At 43.9% G+C, this 18,608-nt stretch overlaps 1 protein-coding gene across 3 annotated transcripts in view; it reads left to right on the top strand.

Annotated features, from left to right (window-relative positions):
* Positions 1–14,811, top strand: part of LOC139565764 (A-type voltage-gated potassium channel KCND2-like) — a 171,376-nt gene extending 156,565 nt beyond the window's left edge. Inside the window, exons 3-7 of one of the 3 annotated variants that reach the window (XR_011672971.1) lie at positions 1–15; positions 3,705–3,800; positions 4,065–4,306; positions 5,449–10,542; positions 10,626–14,811. The exon at positions 1–15 is cut by the window's left edge and continues 148 nt beyond it. Coding sequence is in view for 1 of the 3 variants with exons in the window: in XM_071386302.1 (XP_071242403.1) it covers positions 1–15; positions 3,705–3,800; positions 4,065–4,306; positions 5,449–5,626 (531 nt within the window). In the remaining 2 variants the exon portion in view is untranslated. Of the gene's footprint in view, positions 16–3,704; positions 3,801–4,064; positions 4,307–5,448 lie in introns of all 3 variants that reach the window. The other 2 variants (XR_011672972.1, XM_071386302.1) reach the window with 2 other exon arrangements.
* Positions 14,812–18,608: the final 3,797 nt, after the last annotated feature.

Genomic DNA, 18,608 nt, shown 5'->3' with positions numbered 1-18,608 from the left:
AGACGCGCCCAAAAGGTACCCAACAATGTCCCACCCTCACGCCTGCCGTGACACCATAGGTTCTGGGCCATAAAGGTCATGAACCCTGACTTGGAAGGGTCCAACAGAGCTGTATGTGGTGGCGGCGTGATCCTAGGGGGAAAAAATCACTCTCGCTGTGTGTGTCTAAGAATGGAATGGAACTCGCAAACATGCTGCTATTCACACATACAGACTGTACACACACTCCAGCAGAGATGGAAACAGCAGAGAGTGGGTTGTGTAGTGGAGACCATATGGAAGATTACCAGGCTTCTGTGTTTGTGTGTGTGTGTGTACAAACTCAGTGTGTATGTGGGATAGTGTATGGTTATGTGTGTGTGTCTGTGTGTGTGTGTGTGTGTGTGTGTGTGTGTGTGTGTGTGTGTGTGTGTGTGTGTGTGTGTGCTTCCTCTGGTATGTTAACCGTAATGGGCCATACGGGACCACCCCGGCCATACGGGACCACCCCGACCATACGGGACCACCCCGGCCATACGGGACCACCCCGGCCATACGGGACCACCCCGGCCATACGGGACCACCCCGACCATACGGGACCACCCCGACTTCCACATCAGTAATTATAGCAACACAGAGACATCTCTATGTGTGAAGGAGTGGGCTACACACATACACACACATCATATTACAAGATCATTCCCGGTTACTCCCTCACTCTTAAAGACGTCCTCCAGTGATTTTATTACTTTCCCTTTACTTCAAGTATGAATACAGTAAAGTAAAGGGTAAAAACAAATGTGTTTCGTGTCTTTTAGACACAACTGCAAACTTCAAGGAGTAGGTCTGATGATGACTTTGTGATGTCATCGACCTCCACCCTTGCTTGAGGAACAATACAGGAGCAATAGGAACAAAAGATGAAAGCCCCCCCCCCCCCCCCCCCCCCACACACACTTGTGTCATGACTTACCCGGACCACTTATTGAGATGTGCCTTTACAAATCAAATCAAATTGTATTTGTCACATGCGCCGAATACAACAGTGAAATGCTTACTTACAAGCCTGTAACCAACAATGATTTAAGAAGTTTTAAGAAAAGAAAATAAATAAGTGTTAAATAAAAAAGAGATAAGTACGTATTTTTTAAATATAAATAAAAGTAATTAAATGAATAAATAAACAGCAGCAGTAAAATAACAAGCGAGGCAATATACAGGGGGTACCGGTATAGAGTCAATGTGCGGGGGCACCGGTTAGTTGAGGTAATTGAGGTAATATGTACATGTAGGTAGTGTGTGACTATGCATAGATTATAAACAGAGAGTAGCAGCAGCGTAAAAGAGGGGTCGGAGGCCGAGCAGTTGCCATACCAGGCAGTGATGCAACCAGTCAGGATGCTCTCGATGGTGCAGCTGTAGAACCTTTTGAGGATCTGAGGGCCCATGTCAAATCTTTTCAGTCTCTTCAGTCTCCATAAGTAAATGAGGTGAAAAGGAGACTGGAGTAGGACTTTAAATTAGATCACTAAATCCACACAGGAGACTTCATTAGAGAGAGAGACAGATAGACAGAGAGGGAGAGACAGACAGAGACAGAGAGGGAGACAGAGAGAGAGAGAGAGAGAGAGAGAGAGAGAGAGAGAGAGAGAGAGAGAGAGAGAGAGAGAGAGAGAGAGAGAGAGAGAGAGAGAGAGAGAGAGAGAGAGAGAGAGAGAGAGACACAGACAGACAGACAGACAGACAGACAGACAGACAGACAGACAGACAGACAGACAGACAGACAGACAGACAGACAGACAGACAGACAGACAGACAGACAGACAGACAGACAGGAGGGGGAGAAGAAAGGGGGAGAAGAAAGGGGGAGAAGAAAGGGAGCAAGAGAGAGAGAATGAGAGGGGGGGGGGGGGGGAAGAAGGAAGATAACTTAGCCCCTGTTGTGCATCCAGTAAGTAGCTCCCTCCCAAGAACAACAATCTGTTATTCCATTTAGGAGGAATGATGACTGAGCTCTGGGGTTTAAATGGAAACATGGATGTTAGACAGAAATACAGGGATAGCTTGTGTGTTACTGAACCTCGCGGTGTGTTCCTCTAGCTGTGCTGCTGCATGCATGTGCCTGTCTGTACATAGTGGATACCAAGTTATTTTATTCACCATAAAAGAGATTGGCCTTGGATGAATACAGCTGCAATACAAGGTTTACCTCTAGCCACTGTCAGATAGTGGGATTTACAGGCTTGGAATTTACATCTATGACTGGGGGACATCTTTATTGTTTTTCAAGAGCTATGGGTCTCTCTGTTTCACACTCATTCACACACACACACACACACACACACACACACTCACACTCACTCACACACACATTCAGTGGCAGGCTAAATGCACGTGTGGTTTTGTTCACAAACAGAAAACCAAGCTTGGTAGAATTGCTGCGAGGAAGAGTGGAGGGACTAACGCTTATTTGCAGTATAAAAGCAACGAGGTAACCGTGGATACGCAGCCGTCGCCGAGTGGTGTTTTACTTATTTAAACTTTCTTCTATTTATTTTATTTTTGGGGGGGGGTCAGTGAGATGCCGGTTAGTGCATGCCGAAACCCCGATGGGGAGATGGGTGGCAAGGGGGTTCCCCCTTCCCCTCTCTCTCATTCAGATCTGTTGCGTCTTCCATGGTGTCCCACCTCTCTAACGTCACTATTCACGACTTACCACCCCCACTCTCTCTCTTTCTCTTATTCTCTCTCTCATCCCCACCAAGACTGCACTGGGGCTCTGGTGCCAACTAATGGAACTGGAGCTCCTCACCGGTGTCAGTGCCCCCAATCCATGAGGCTTGGTCCCAAGGTGGGGGTGGGGGGAAGAGAGCGGCCTCCCATCCCCTTCGAATGGTGAAACGGGTCTCTCTGCAACCACCCTCATCTCTACTTCTCTGCTCTTGATTTTCTTCATCTTCTTCTCCTTTTTTCTGCTATTTCATTTCCATGTGTTTATTTTGTTCTCACATGCATTTTGGATTGCCCACGTTTTGGCACGGCTATGGATATGACATCATCAGAACGCGTCATGGATCACCATCACATGGAGGAATGAGATGCATGTCATCAGCCAGCGACTGACGCCACACACGGGGGCGGGGTCAAAGTGACGCAGTGAAGTTTATTGGAGGACGGTGTCCCACACATAAGTTCCATGTTCTGAGTTCCAAATTCCACATGTCCGAAGAACAGGATTTTATAGACATTCTCCTTGGTTCATTCCTCTGCGTCTCATTGAATCCGGCCCGGTATGGAAAGGCTACGGTGACTCTCGTGGGTCAAATGAGGCTTGAGTCAACACTGACCAACAGAAAAACAGAAAGACAGACACAAACATCAGGACAAATAGGCCTATCAGTATAAACATCAACAACAGACGTCTTGAAATGTTTTTGTTGTTGTTGAAAGGCTGAGTTTGAACCATTGAGTGACTCATCAAAAACCATGGGAGGACATTGAGCTTGGAGGGGGAGATCAATGGAGATGGACAGACCCTAATGTTCTCCTAATGTTCCTGTGCCACAGCAGAAGGTTGCAATAACGTTGTGAGAGCATTAGCTCCGTCCCTCTCTGTCTCCTGCTTTGGTTGGTTGGTCCCTTGTCTACCCCGTGGAGGGACATGTTTTGTAGTCTGTTTAAATAAAGTGTTAATATGTGTCCATCTTTGTTTTTGTGCCCAAAAGGCATCAAAGGCAGCAGGCCAGGCGCTGGTGTGCAAGGCCAATCCCATGTTCGATACGCACCACAATCACCTATTGCACTGCCTGGAGAAGACCACGGTAAGAACAATGCTTTAGAAATGACTGTGGTGGAGAATAGGAGATGTATCCACTGCTGTTATCTATCTATGTTCATGAAGAAGCAGAAGCCATTAATTAAGAGTAGAGTATGGTATACATATTAGGAAGTCGTCAGATTGTAGGCCAAACTCCTAATATGGATGCCGTAGTTGGCACTTTTGCTTTGGCTCGATCCTTGTCCACAAAAGTAACATGTGGTCTCTCTATCTCTCTCTCTAATTCCATCCTCCCCCTCTCCCTCAGAATCATGAGTTTGTGGATGAGCAAACGTTTGAGACCAGCCTACTGGAGGTTTCCATGGCGAAGCACCCGCCTCACTCCCCCTCCCTCTCCTCTGGCTCCTCCTCCCAAGGCCTGTCGTGCTGCTCGCGACGCAACAAGAGGAAGAGCTTCAACGTGCCCAACTCCAACATGACTGGAGGGCATAGGAACAGCATCCAGGAGCTCAGCACCATCCACATCAGAGAGAGACCCATCACTAACAGGTACAGACATACATGCAGTGTACACACACGTGAACAGTATCTTCTCTATTTTCACAAATGATTTCCCACTTGTTTTACAAGAAGCTAAAAGTAGCTGATGATTGCACACGCTACACATCCGCACCTACAACGAGTGAGCTCACTGAGACTCTTAGCAGGGCTTTACAGTCAGTATCAGAATGGGTAGTTAACAATAAATTGGCCTTAAATCCATCTAAAACTCTTGGTTTCATATTATTTATTTGATGTATGTATTTACTTATTTATTTGTATTTAATGTTCTTGTCTTGAACTGTTCTGTACTTGGTGATGTATGTTTTATGTGGACCCCAGGAAGAGTAGCTGCTGCATGTGCAGTATCTACTGGGGATCCTACTAAACTAAACATTATACAAACACACACACTGTATACACACACATACACACATTCACGAATAGAATGAAGGACCGATAGACAACAGGTACACACACACACACACACACAGACACGCGCACACACACACATCTACTTTATACATATTCATAGATCACATAATATACACACAAATATGCATTCATAGTGGTTGCTATGGCAGCAGGGCACACACACACACACAAACACACACTGTGCCAGTCTCTTCCCATGGTGAGTCAGTGTGTTGGTATGCTGGCTATGTCCAGCTGTGGCATGGTGTCTGTGTGGCATGGTGTCTGTGTGGCATGGTGTCTGTGTGGCATGGTGTCTGTGTGGCATGATGCCTGTGTGGCATGGTGTCTGTGTGGCATGGTGTCTGTGTGGCATGGTGTCTGTGTGGCATGGTGTCTGGTGTATGTGTGGTCCGACTGGTCTGGGAACCCTGGCCATGGAATGGACAGTTGTCTTATCTCTCTGTGTTACTGAACACTGGACCACTTTCTCTCTGGCTGGCCGTCCTCTCTTTCTCTCTATGCCTGTCTTTTTCACCTCTCCTCCTCTTCTTCTTCTTCTTCTTCTTCTTCTCTATGTCTGACTGATTTTCTCCATCTTTTTCTGTACTTTCCTGCCTTCCTGTTTGTCATCCCCTATTTTCTCAATTCTCCGCATTTTCTCCGCCCTCCCTTCCCTCCCCCCTCTCTCTCCCCTCTCTCTCCCCTCTCTCTCCCCTCTCTCTCTCTATCTCCAGTCGCTCCAGTCTAAACGCTAAGTTTGAGGAGACGGTGCCTCTGAACTGCAAGCAACCGTACATCACGGCGGCCATCATCACGCTGCCCATGCCGCCAGTCACCAGGCCCGAGGACGACGGCTCCGCCTCCTCCCCAGACTACTCCCAGGCCAACATCGTCAGGGTGTCCGCCCTCTAGTCCCCTCGCCCCACCCCCCACCATCATCATCATGGCAATCCTAAGATGAGGAGAGAGAGAGAAAGAGATAGAGAGAGATAGAGAAGCGAGGCCCTTCCCTGCTCTAATCAGAGAATGGCGTTTGCAGGAGGGGGTAAGGGGAGGTGTGGTGGTTAGGGGGAACAGTTTAGAGGGGGCAAACTAAGGCTGCAGGACCCTTTTTGTTTTCCTACACGGAGCTACTACACGTCTGCTCTTGTGGTGAAATAACGTTGCAGTGTAAAGCTGCAGCACAAAGCCCCGCCTTGGATTTGTTGGTGGGGGAGAGACTGTGTTGCCGTGGCGACTGAGATTAGCGTCTAGCAACGGACACACAAATGGAGAGCATTTAGCCACCTGGCTAACTAACTAACTGCAGCTACTCCTTCCAAACATTCTTCAAGGGAAAACTTACCATTACTATTTTTTCTATATTGTGTGTCTTTAAATGTGATGTCTTAAAACTGAAATGGGGGAGGTGGAATTTGTTTTGTTTTTTATTGTTTGTTAAGGCAGTGATTTTGACTAGAGGAGATGTATATTTGTATGTTCTGAAATGTGTGGAGTAGGAGAGAAAAGAAAAAGACATTTAAAATATTTTGACAAAAAGGAGAGCACGGGGTGTATGCACTGTGTGTGCAAATGTGTGTGTACATATGTTCCTACCTTATCAGAACCAGAATGTCCGGACAAGTCACCAAAATGTCCTGACAAGGTAGGAAAACAAGAACATTTTTGAAAAGTCAGGACGGAATTTGTTCAAATCCAATTTTAAGCTTAAGGGTTAGGTTTATGGTTTGGGTTAGGTTTAGGGTTAAGTTTAAGGTTAGGAGTTAAGGTTTAAGGTTAGAGGTTTGGGGTTTGGGGTTAGGGTTAAGGTTAGGTTAAGGGCAGAGTATGTGAGTGGAGTGGAGGAGTGCCCAATTTGACTGAAGCTCAGAGCGAGATTCCCAAAGGCTGGAGCATCATCCTTCTCGCCCGCTTCAATTTCGCTCCAGTAGCGCTCACTTCATGAGCTCAGGGCGTGCCCGGGCAATCATGTGTTTTTAGTCAAGTCCCTTGCTTTAACTACTGTCATGGAGTTCACTAAATATTTTCATAAAGAAACTGACAAAACACACAGGTGCAAAATCAAGGTGACTTACAAAGATGAGGACCAAGAGCAAGAGAGGGAGTGTGGTGATGTAACTAAAGAATCATTGTGGAATCTGAAAAGAGACATATCTCGAAAGTATGAAGGTGTACTTATTACGGGCACATGCTAAAAGAAAGGAATGAGGTGGGTAGCTAATTAAAGTATGTCATTGTAGCAAAGTATTTATCAACTAAAAATCAGATCGCTTAAGTTTCCTTCATTTTTGCTCTATTATCTATACAATCCAACACAATTGATTTGTCCCAATAGGCCTGGCATATTCCAACTTTCAAGGAGCTTTCTGTTTTGATTGGCATTTTTCATTGAATTTGTATTTAATTCCAAGTAAGTCACAGCCGATATGCGCAATTTATAGACTATAAAGATTTAATACAACAAAATATTGTTTAAATGCTGAGCGCTTAATGTCCCTGACTCCCTACCAGCCTAGTGTGTAGCACTCGCAGATGCTTCACAATGTATTTCTTTGTAGGCTATAGCCTCGAAATAATTGAAATAATGTAGCCTAAGTAATTCATTTCCATTCCTTCTTAGGCTCCATGTCTGGCTCCTGACCTATTTAGAATATGTATCAGTGTTGTAGAACTCGAGTCTCGAGTTCATCGGTCTTGGATACATTTGTACTCGGTCTTGACTTGTTCTAGGACAGTGAGGACTCGTCATTTCTTCCTGAGACCAGCGGAGTAAAAAAACTCATAATTATCAGCTTTCATTCAGTCAGCACATAAAACCTCTTCAACCGGCCAAATATATACACTTCTTTCTGGAAACATTAAGACAGTATGTTAACAGTCTTTATATCTATTATAGACATGTTTCTGCAGTGGTGAACCTATAGGCCTTCAGTGTGTGACAGGTTAGTACAGTGGTGAACCTATAGGCCTTCAGTGTGTGACAGGTTAGTACAGTGGTGAACCTATAGGCCTTCAGTGTGTGACAGGTTAGTACAGTGGTGAACCTATAGGTCTTCAGTGTGTGACAGGTTAGTACAGTGGTGAACCTATAGGCCTTCAGTGTGTGACAGGTTAGTACAGTGGTGAACCTATAGGCCTTCAGTGTGTGACAGGTTAGTACAGTGGTGAACCTATAGGTCTTCAGTGTGTGACAGGTTAGTACAGTGGTGAACCTATAGGCCGTCAGTGTGTGACAGGTTAGTACAGTGGTGAACCTATAGGTCTTCAGTGTGTGACAGGTTAGTACAGTGGTGAACCTATAGGTCTTCAGTGTGTGACAGGTTAGTACAGTAGTGAACCTATAGGCCTTCAGTGTGTGACAGGTTAGTACAGTGGTGAACCTATAGGCCTTCAGTGTGTGACAGGTTAGTACAGTGGTGAACCTATAGGCCTTCAGTGTGTGACAGGTTAGTACAGTGGTGAACCTATAGGCCTTCAGTGTGTGACAGGTTAGTACAGTGGTGAACCTATAGGTCTTCAGTGTGTGACAGGTTACAGTGGTGAACCTATAGGCCTTCAGTGTGTGACAGGTTAGTACAGTGGTGAACCTATAGGCCTTCAGTGTGTGACAGGTTAGTACAGTGGTGAACCTATAGGCCTTCAGTGTGTGACAGGTTAGTACAGTGGTGAACCTATAGGCCTTCAGTGTGTGACAGGTTAGTACAGTGGTGAACCTATAGGTCTTCAGTGTGTGACAGGTTAGTACAGTGGTGAACCTATAGGTCTTCAGTGTGTGACAGGTTAGTACAGTGGTGAACCTATAGGTCTTCAGTGTGTGACAGGTTAGTACAGTGGTGAACCTATAGGTCTTTAGTGTGTGACAGGTTAGTACAGTGGTGAACCTATAGGTCTTCAGTGTGTGACAGGTTAGTACAGTGGTGAACCTATAGGCCTTCAGTGTGTGACAGGTTACAGTAGTGAACCTATAGTCCTTCAGTGTGTGACAGGTTAGTACAGTGGTGAACCTATAGGTCTTCAGTGTGTGACAGGTTACAGTGGTGAACCTATAGGCCTTCAGTGTGTGACAGGTTAGTACAGTGGTGAACCTATAGGTCTTCAGTGTGTGACAGGTTACAGTGGTGAACCTATAGGCCTTCAGTGTGTGACAGGTTAGTACAGGGGTGAACCTATAGGTCTTCAGTGTGTGACAGGTTAGTACAGTGGTGAACCTATAGGTCTTCAGTGTGTGACAGGTTAGTACAGTGGTGAACCTATAGACCTTCAGTGTGTGACAGGTTAGTACAGTGGTGAACCTATAGGCCTTCAGTGTGTGACAGGTTAGTACAGTGGTGAACCTATAGGCATTCAGTGTGTGACAGGTTAGTACAGTGGTGAACCTATAGGTCTTCAGTGTGTGACAGGTTAGTACAGTGGTGAACCTATAGGTCTTCAGTGTGTGACAGGTTAGTACAGTGGTGAACCTATAGACCTTCAGTGTGTGACAGGTTAGTACAGTGGTGAACCTATAGGCCTTCAGTGTGTGACAGGTTAGTACAGTGGTGAACCTATAGGCCTTCAGTGTGTGACAGGTTAGTACAGTGGTGAACCTATAGGTCTTCAGTGTGTGACAGGTTAATACAGTGGTGAACTTATAGACCTTCAGTGTGTGACAGGTTAGTACAGTGGTGAACCTATAGGCCTTCAGTGTGTGACAGGTTAGTACAGTGGTGAACCTATAGGCCTTCAGTGTGTGACAGGTTAGTACAGTGGTGAACCTATAGGCCTTCAGTGTGTGACAGGTTAGTACAGTGGTGAACCTATAGACCTTCAGTATGTGACAGGTTAGTACAGTGGTGAACCTATAGGCCTTCAGTGTGTGACAGGTTAGTACAGTGGTGAACCTATAGGCCTTCAGTGTGTGACAGGTTAGTACAGTGGTGAACCTATAGGTCTTCAGTGTGTGACAGGTTAATACAGTGGTGAACCTATAGACCTTCAGTGTGTGACAGGTTAGTACAGTGGTGAACCTATAGGCCTTCAGTGTGTGACAGGTTAGTACAGTGGTGAACCTATAGGCCTTCAGTGTGTGACAGGTTAGTACAGTGGTGAACCTATAGGCCTTCAGTGTGTGACAGGTTAGTACAGTGGTGAACCTATAGGCCTTCAGTGTGTGACAGGTTAGTACAGTGGTGAACCTATAGGCCTTCAGTGTGTGACAGGTTAGTACAGTGGTGAACCTATAGACCTTCAGTGTGTGACAGGTTAGTACAGTGGTGAACCTATAGGCCTTCAGTGTGTGACAGGTTAGTACAGTGGTGAACCTATAGGCCTTCAGTGTGTGACAGGTTGGTACAGTGGTGAACCTATAGGTCTTCAGTGTGTGACAGGTTAGTACAGTGGTGAACCTATAGGCCTTCAGTGTGTGACAGGTTAGTACAGTGGTGAACCTATAGACCTTCAGTGTGTGACAGGTTAGTACAGTGGTGAACCTATAGGCCTTCAGTGTGTGACAGGTTAGTACAGTGGTGAACCTATAGGTCTTCAGTGTGTGACAGGTTAGTACAGTGGTGAACCTATAGGTCTTCAGTGTGTGACAGGTTAGTACAGTGGTGAACCTATAGGTCTTCAGTGTGTGACAGGTTAGTACAGTGGTGAACCTATAGGCCTTCAGTGTGTGACAGGTTAGTACAGTGGTGAACCTATAGGTCTTCAGTGTGTGACAGGTTGGTACAGTGGTGAACCTATAGGTCTTCAGTGTGTGACAGGTTTGTACAGTGGTGAACCTATAGGTCTTCAGTGTGTGACAGGTTAGTACAGTGGTGAACCTATAGGTCTTCAGTGTGTGACAGGTTAGTACAGTGGTGAACCTATAGGTCTTCAGTATGTGACAGGTTAGTACAGTGTGAACCTATAGGCCTTCAGTGTGTGACAGGTTACAGTGGTGAACCTATAGGTCTTCAGTGTGTGACAGGTTAGTACAGTGGTGAACCTATAGGTCTTCAGTGTGTGACAGGTTAGTACAGTGGTGAACCTATAGGTCTTCAGTGTGTGACAGGTTAGTACAGTGGTGAACCTATAGGTCTTCAGTATGTGACAGGTTAGTACAGTGGTGAACCTATAGGTCTTCAGTGTGTGACAGGTTAGTACAGTGGTGAACCTATAGGCCATCAGTGTGTGACAGGTTAGTACAGTGGTGAACCTATAGGTCTTCAGTGTGTGACAGGTTAGTACAGTGGTGAACCTATAGGCCATCAGTGTGTGACAGGTTAGTACAGTGGTGAACCTATAGGTCTTCAGTGTGTGACAGGTTAGTACAGTGGTGAACCTATAGGCCATCAGTGTGTGACAGGTTGGTACAGTGGTGAACCTATAGGTCTTCAGTGTGTGACAGGTTAGTACAGTGGTGAACCTATAGGCCATCAGTGTGTGACAGGTTAGTACAGTGGTGAACCTATAGGCCTTCAGTGTGTGACAGGTTAGTACAGTGGTGAACCTATAGGCCATCAGTGTGTGACAGGTTACAGTGGTGAACCTATAGGCCATCAGTGTGTGACAGGTTGGTACAGTGGTGAACCTATAGGTCTTCAGTGTGTGACAGGTTAGTACAGTGGTGAACCTATAGGCCATCAGTATGTGACAGGTTGGTACAGTGGTGAACCTATAGGTCTTCAGTATGTGACAGGTTGGTACAGTGGTGAACCTCTGTGTAGACTCAGGTCCTGGACAAGACAGATGTTTTTATTCAATTTGATTTACTGTTTTATTTACTGCATTGTCCAAATGCACGGCCGCATCCCTACTCTATATTGCTATATAGAAATGTCAAAAATATCTTAGTATACATAACTCCCAAACATTCTAAGAATTTATGAAAATGTGATCGCTTGTCAGAAAATGTTTTTTAAAAAGTGTCATTCTTCCTGGGGGTGTATATGAACAGATTTCATGTTGCTCAAATGCTGTCAGTTCCACTTTAAATGCAACAGTGTTTCACACAAGTTATTTTCAAAGAGATGGCTAACAACAGCAAACGCACTGCAATAAAAAACACAGTTCCACTCACCAGATGATCATTTGAAACGTAACTTGTTGAAAGTTATTCTTGAAAAGGGAGAAGCTAACAAATTAGCAACAACCTCCTCTTTGATAACACCTGCTGCAACTGCTGCAAACTAGCCGACAACAAAAGCTAGCTAGCTAGACTGTGGTAAAACTACTGCTCGCTATTGCACAGTGACCGGTTGGCCTTCAAGAAGGCAGAAGTTTCCATACATTTTGGAAAAACGGTCCCACCCATTAAGACAAAACGTGATTGGTTGATTCCACTGTCACTCCAATATTTTGCCCTAATACAGTTGAATGGCAGATGCCTTTATCTAGCTTCTGATGGCCTAGCCAATGGCTGATGTGGAGCTCCATGAGCGATGAGCGGGATTTCCTACGGCTCAACTCCGCTCACATACTCTGAATGAGGGTTAGGGAAAATAGGATTTTGAATTGGAATACATTTTTACTCCCCAAAAAGTCCTGAAAAGTGTGTGCGTGTGGGTGTGCATGGTTTCCAACCTTATCAGGATCACAATGTCCTAACAATTCACCAGAATGGCCTGATAAGGTAGGAAAAGAAAAACATTTCTGAAAATCTGGACGTTTTTCATGTCCTGAATTTGCTAAAATGCTATTTTAGGGGTTAGGTTTAGGTTTAGGGTTACATTTAGGGTTAGGGTTCAGGTTAAGGTTAGGTTTAAGAGGGTTTCTGTTTGTGCTGGTATCAAACCTTGGGTTGCACAGACCTATTGCAACTTCTGCTCTGTCTGTATATTGCAAATCAGTGTTAAGGTTAGGGTTAAGGGTAATATGATTGGGAATCAATGGTTTTGTCCCCACAAGCATAGTAAAATAAATAGGGAGGGCTACTGTGTGTATGGGCAGGGCTTTTTGTGTGTGTGTGTGTGTGTGTGTGTGTGTGTGTGTGTGTGTGTGTGTGTGTGTGTGTGTGTGTGTGTGTGTGTGTGTGTGTGTGTGTGTGTGTGTGTGTGTGTGTGTGTGTGTGTGTGTGTGTGTGTGTGTGTGTGTGTGTGTGTGTGTGTGTGTGTGTGTGTGTGTGTGTGTGTGTGTGCGTGCATGTGTGTGTGCATGACCCCATTGCTCTCACCTGTATGTGTATGTGTGACATTAGCATGAGCATTAAGGGTTGAGTCCTCAGTGTGTGTGCTGTATATATTGGTGATCTAGCGTATCACACTCTCCCTTTCTCTCAGAGCTGACTTACTTGTGTACCTACTTGTGTGAAAGAGATGATTGTTCCTCTCCTGTCCGTCCTGTCCTCTCTAACCGAATGGCCATTGTGAATACTGAATACCGTTGCTGCCATTTTGAAACTATCCTCCTCTCTCCACCAGAGTTGACTACTTCATTTGTCGTGGTTTATCGTTCAAAGCAGCACCCACATGATGCCTGACCTTGAAATGGGTTTATTGTTTCTTTTATTGAGGATTTATTGAGGTTTTTATAGATACATTGATGAATTTATCCAAACTCCAGTGTTGTGTTTTGTCTTGTTTTATGCAGCGTGGACATGCTAAAGCAGATTGACTGAGGGGACTAGAAGAGGTCTTATATGAACACACAGATATTTGAGTCCATTCCATTTTGATACAAAGATGATTTTCTTCTGAATATGAGGATAAAACTGTGATTAGACTTTTATTTTGAAGGTGTCTGTTCATTTGAAGTGCGTGTTGGTTTGCTACAGACAGTATGAAGTTTGTTTTGTTCCTGATTTGTACCACACAAGCCTCCATACTTTACCACCAAATGGGGGTTTGTTATGGGAAATGAAATTCAAAGTGTAAAGAAAGCTCCTGTACCAGTCTACCAAACATGACTGACTGATATGTTTATTGAGCTGTTGGGGTTTGACTCTATGATAATTCTATCTGTCGTGACTGATAGGGCTCAGCTATCATCGTAGCTAGAACACTCTCAGCGCTTGGCGGGGATGGAATCCTGTAACCATTCCAAATCAGTACAACAAAATCAGTGCAAATGCATTGAATGACACTTTAATATCCAGCGAGCTGATTTAACAATATTCTATTTCTCAGCTGTGAGATCTCGGGAGGTTTAATCGAGAACTTGTCGTTTTCCTAATGACGATGGATATTTTTCTTTCCACTTTTATGTTTTCCAAGATGTCTGACGTCGTTGAACTGAACGTGGCTCTTGAGACTGCTGAAGCGAATGCCACACCCCCTGCTCCAACCCCCGCCCCTTTCCCACCGCCCCGCCCCCAAACCTGTCCACTCCACCATCACTGCTTGACTATGATGTGACATATGCAACAATGTTTTTGTTTGTTGGTGAAGATATGCTTTGTATCAGAGGGAGAGAGAGTGGGAGGGGGGCAATAGAGAAACGCAAATACATATTTTTTAAAATATCAAATGATGTTGATAAAATTATAACTGTCTTTTTTTTTCATGTAAAAAAAAAAAAGAATTACAACTGTTGCTAGTGCACATGTGCTGTAAATTGTTCTTTGGTGTAGTAAAAATCATCATGGTTTAGTCGTTTTTAAAAATCATTTACACCGAAGGTTCTAGTGTCTTATTTTAGTTAGCCTTCTGCTCCACCGCATTTTAAGAACCGGCTTAATATTGTTCTAAAGGGATTCTTTGAGAAAATGCATGCGTTTGATGGAGAACTTTGAGTTTAGTGTTGCACAAGGGCAGGCGTTGTCTCTGTCTGCATCCAAAATGGCACCCTATTCCCTATATAGTGCACTACTTTTGACCCGGGCACATAAGGCCATACGGCTCTGGTCAAAAGTAGTGCACTATATAGGGAGCAGGGTACCATTTGGGATACAACCTCTGTCTTTCAGTTTCCATGGCTAAGTGAAAAACTTTTGGGGTGAAGGAGTGTACTTAGGTCTTGTACATGAGATTATGTAAATTGAGGAAATTAAAATGATAACTATATGACGATTACTTTTGATCTGTTACAGCTCGTGTATATGAATTATTGAAAAGATATTAAAAAAATAAAATTCAATTGTTTAGTCCGGTGCAGTGTCTATGAGTAAATAGAATAAATCATTGTCCTATTACGTAAAATACTTATATAAGTGGTTGTCTTCTTTTGACATCAACATTTAGATGTTTCCAAAGTCAATGTAAGGTCTGTTCTTTTGCACCAATGTATAATGTACTGTATTGCTGCTTATACGCTAGGTTGTATACCCACATATTTCTATGTATCTGCAAGATCTTCTGCACCAAAGAACACATATTGCTGTTGATACACTATGTATACACTTATACACTTTAAAATAGTTACGGAGTTTAATGGCTGCAGGAGAAAACTGAGGATGGATCAACAACATTGTAGTTACTCCACAATACTAACCTAAATGACAGAGTGAAAAGAAGGAAGCATGTACAGAATACAAAATATTCCAAAACATGCATCCTGTTTGCAACAAGGCACTAAAGTAATACTGCAAAATCTGTGGCAAAGCCATTCACTTTTTGTCCTGAATACAAAGTGTTTTGTTTGGGGCTAATTCAATACAACACATTATTGAGTACCACTCTCCATATTCTCAAGCATAGTGGTCGCTGCATCATGTTATGGGTATGCTTGTATAGTTTTTTGTAGATAAAAAATAAATGGAATGGAGCTAAGCACAGGCAAAATCCTAGAGGAAAACCTGGTTCAGTCTGCTTTCCACCAGACACTGGGCGATGAATTCACCTTTCAGTAGGACAATAACCTAAGACACAAGGCCAAATCTACACTAGAGTTGCTTACCAAGAAGACAGTGAATGTTCCTGAGTGGCCGAGTTACAGTTTTGACTTAAATCTGTTTGAAAACCTATGACATGACCTGAAAATGAAAATGAAAATGAAAATGAAAATGAAAATGAAAATGAAAATGAAAATGAACTTGAAGAACTTTTAAAAGAATAATGGCTAATGTTGTACAATCAAATGTCGCACAATTGACATTACGGAGTTATTTTGTGTAGATTGTTCATATGACAATGAAATCCATTTTAATCACACTTTGTAACACAACAAAATGTGGGAAAAGTCAAGGGGTGTTTCTGAAGACATTGTATAATGATAGTCCTATAGCTGTGAGTGGGGACATGATGGGGTGAAGGGGTGCAGTCTTGTCCAATCTTAGCCATACAATATGGAGCAGGAGAGTCTATCTCCCAGGGTAATTTCTCTCTGCACTGTGAATGTATTAGCATATTTCTCATAAGGGAGTTGGCCTGTGTGTGTGTATTTGTCTGTCCATCTTTGCCTGTGTGTGTGTGTGTGTGTGTGTGTGTGTGTGTGTGTGTGTGTGTGTGTGTGTGTGTGTGTGTGTGTGTGTGTGTGTGTGTGTGTGTGTGTGTGTGTGTGTGTGTGCGTGTGCGTGTGCGTGTGTGTGTGTGTGTATAACACGTGTGCCTCTCTGAGTGTCTTAGAAAGACGCGCACACTTGTCTATCTGTATTACCATATTTCTCATCAGGGAGTTAGTAATTGAGATGTTTTGGGAGAATGAATGGTCCCATCAGCTTCCCTAGGTGCATTGCAGATAACATGCATCAGGGGGAAAACTGAAGTGGGAATTACCAAAGCAGCATGCCAGCACACAGACTATTTCTGCCCCTGCTATTTTTACACAGGGGTCAGAGGGTAATGGTTTTATTTCTGCCGCTGGCTCCTTTTACTGTACACCGAGAGAGAAAGTGAGGGGAGAGAGAAAGGGAAGGGAGGGAGAGTATGTGTTTGTATCCCTCTGTCCCCATGTCAACTGTGAATTTGTCCTAAAGCAGTGACCCGCTTGTCTCCAAAGAGACTTGTGGGATTGAGACAGTCCTTTCTCCATGACTTCTCTACTGTTACTCAAAACTAAATCCAGAGAGCAAAATATCATAGATCTCTATCAATTAGACAGAGACTAAGAACAGAGGGAAATGGATGTAGGCCTGATATATCTGCAGTATCAGTCAAAAGTTTGGACACACCTACTAATTCCAGGGTTTTTCTTTATTTTTACTATTTTCTACATTGTAGAATAATAGTGAAGACACCAAAACTAAGAAATAGCACATATGGAATCATGTAGTAACCAAAAAAGTGTTAAACAAATCAAAATATATTTTTATTTGAGATTCTTCAAGCAGCCACCCTTTGCCTTGATGACAGCTTTGCACACTCTTAGCATCCTCTCAACCAGCTTCATGAGGAAGTCACCTGGAATGCATTTCAATTAATAACAGGTGTGCCTTGTTAAAAGTTAATTTGTGTAATTTCTTTCCTTCTTAATGCGTTTGAGCCAATCAGTTGTGTGACAAGGTAGGGCTGGTATACAGAAGATAGCCCTATTTGGTAAAATACCAAGTCTATATTATGGCAAGAACAGCTCAAATAAGCAAAAGGAAATGACAGTCCATCATTACTTTAAGACATGAAGGTCAGTCAATGTGCAGTCTTCAAGTGCAGTCACAAAAACCATCAAACGCTATGATGAAACTGGCTCTCATGAGGGCCGTCACAGGAAAGGAAGACCCAGAGTTACCTCTGCTGCAGAGGATGAGTTCATTAGAGTTACCAGCCTCAGAAATTGCAGCCCAAATAATTGCTTCACAGAGTTCAAGTAACAGATACATCTCAACATCAACTGTTCAGAGGAGACTGCATGAATCAGGCCTTTATGGTCGATTTTCTGCAAAGAAACCACTACTAAAGGACACCAATAATAAGAAGAGACTTGGTTGGGCCACAAATCACGAGCAATGGACATTAGACCGGTAGAAATCTGGCCTTTGGTCTGATGAGTCCAAATGTGAGATTTTTGGTTCTAACTGTCGTGTCTTTGTGAGACGCAGAGTAGGTGAACTGATGATCTCTGCATGTGTAGTTCCCACCGTGAAGCATGGAGGAGGAGATGTGATGGTGTGGGGGTGCTTTGCTGGTGACACTGTCAGTGATTTATTTAGAATTGAAGGCACACTTAACCAGCATGGCTACCACAGCATTCTGAGGCAATACGTCATCCCATATGGCTTGCGCTTTGTGGGACTATCATTTGTTTTTTAACAGGACAATGACCCAACACACCTCCAGGCTGTGTAAGGGATATTTGACCAAGAAGGAGAGTGATGAAGTGCTGCATCAGATGACCTGGCTTCCACAATCACCCGACCTCAACCCAATTGAGATGGTTTGGTATGAGTTGGACCGCAGAGGGATGGAAAAGCAGCCAACATGTGCTCAGCATATGTGGGAACTCCTTCAAGGCTGTTGGAAAAGCATTCCTCATTGGTTGAGAGAATGCCAAGAATGTGCAAAGCTGTCATCAAGACAAAGGGTGGCTACTTTGAAGAGTTTAAAATATAAAATATATTTTGATTTGTTTAACACTTTGCTTACTACATGATTCCATATGTGTTATTTCATAGTTTTGATGTCTTCACTATTATTCTACAATGTAGAAAATAATAAAAATAAAGAAAAACACTGGAGTTAGTGTCCAAACTTTTGACTGGTACTGTGTGTGCTAGACAAGAGGAATGAAGAGGCTTACTGTCTGTACACCACACTGTTTCTCTCTCTCTCTCACACACACACACACACACACACACACACACACACACACACACACACACACACACACACACACGCACACGCACACGCACACGCACACAGACACACACACGCACACACACACACAGACGTATCCCACCAGGATAAATAAGTGAATTCACGTAGGAGGCAGAGAGGAGGGGAGAGAGAGCGACCAGCAAGAAAACAATATGTCTTTTGTAACCCACTGTGACAGCGGGGCTACACGACTTTCCCTCTTTCATAAATCATATCTTTCACATTGTCAAGCAGCAAACAGAGCGAGG

Source organism: Salvelinus alpinus, chromosome 37, assembly GCF_045679555.1.
Source record: "Salvelinus alpinus chromosome 37, SLU_Salpinus.1, whole genome shotgun sequence".
NCBI classification, from domain to species: domain Eukaryota; kingdom Metazoa; phylum Chordata; class Actinopteri; order Salmoniformes; family Salmonidae; genus Salvelinus; species Salvelinus alpinus.
The sequence above is the reverse complement of the archived record's forward strand: the minus strand, read 5'-3'. Positions and strand labels throughout refer to the sequence as shown.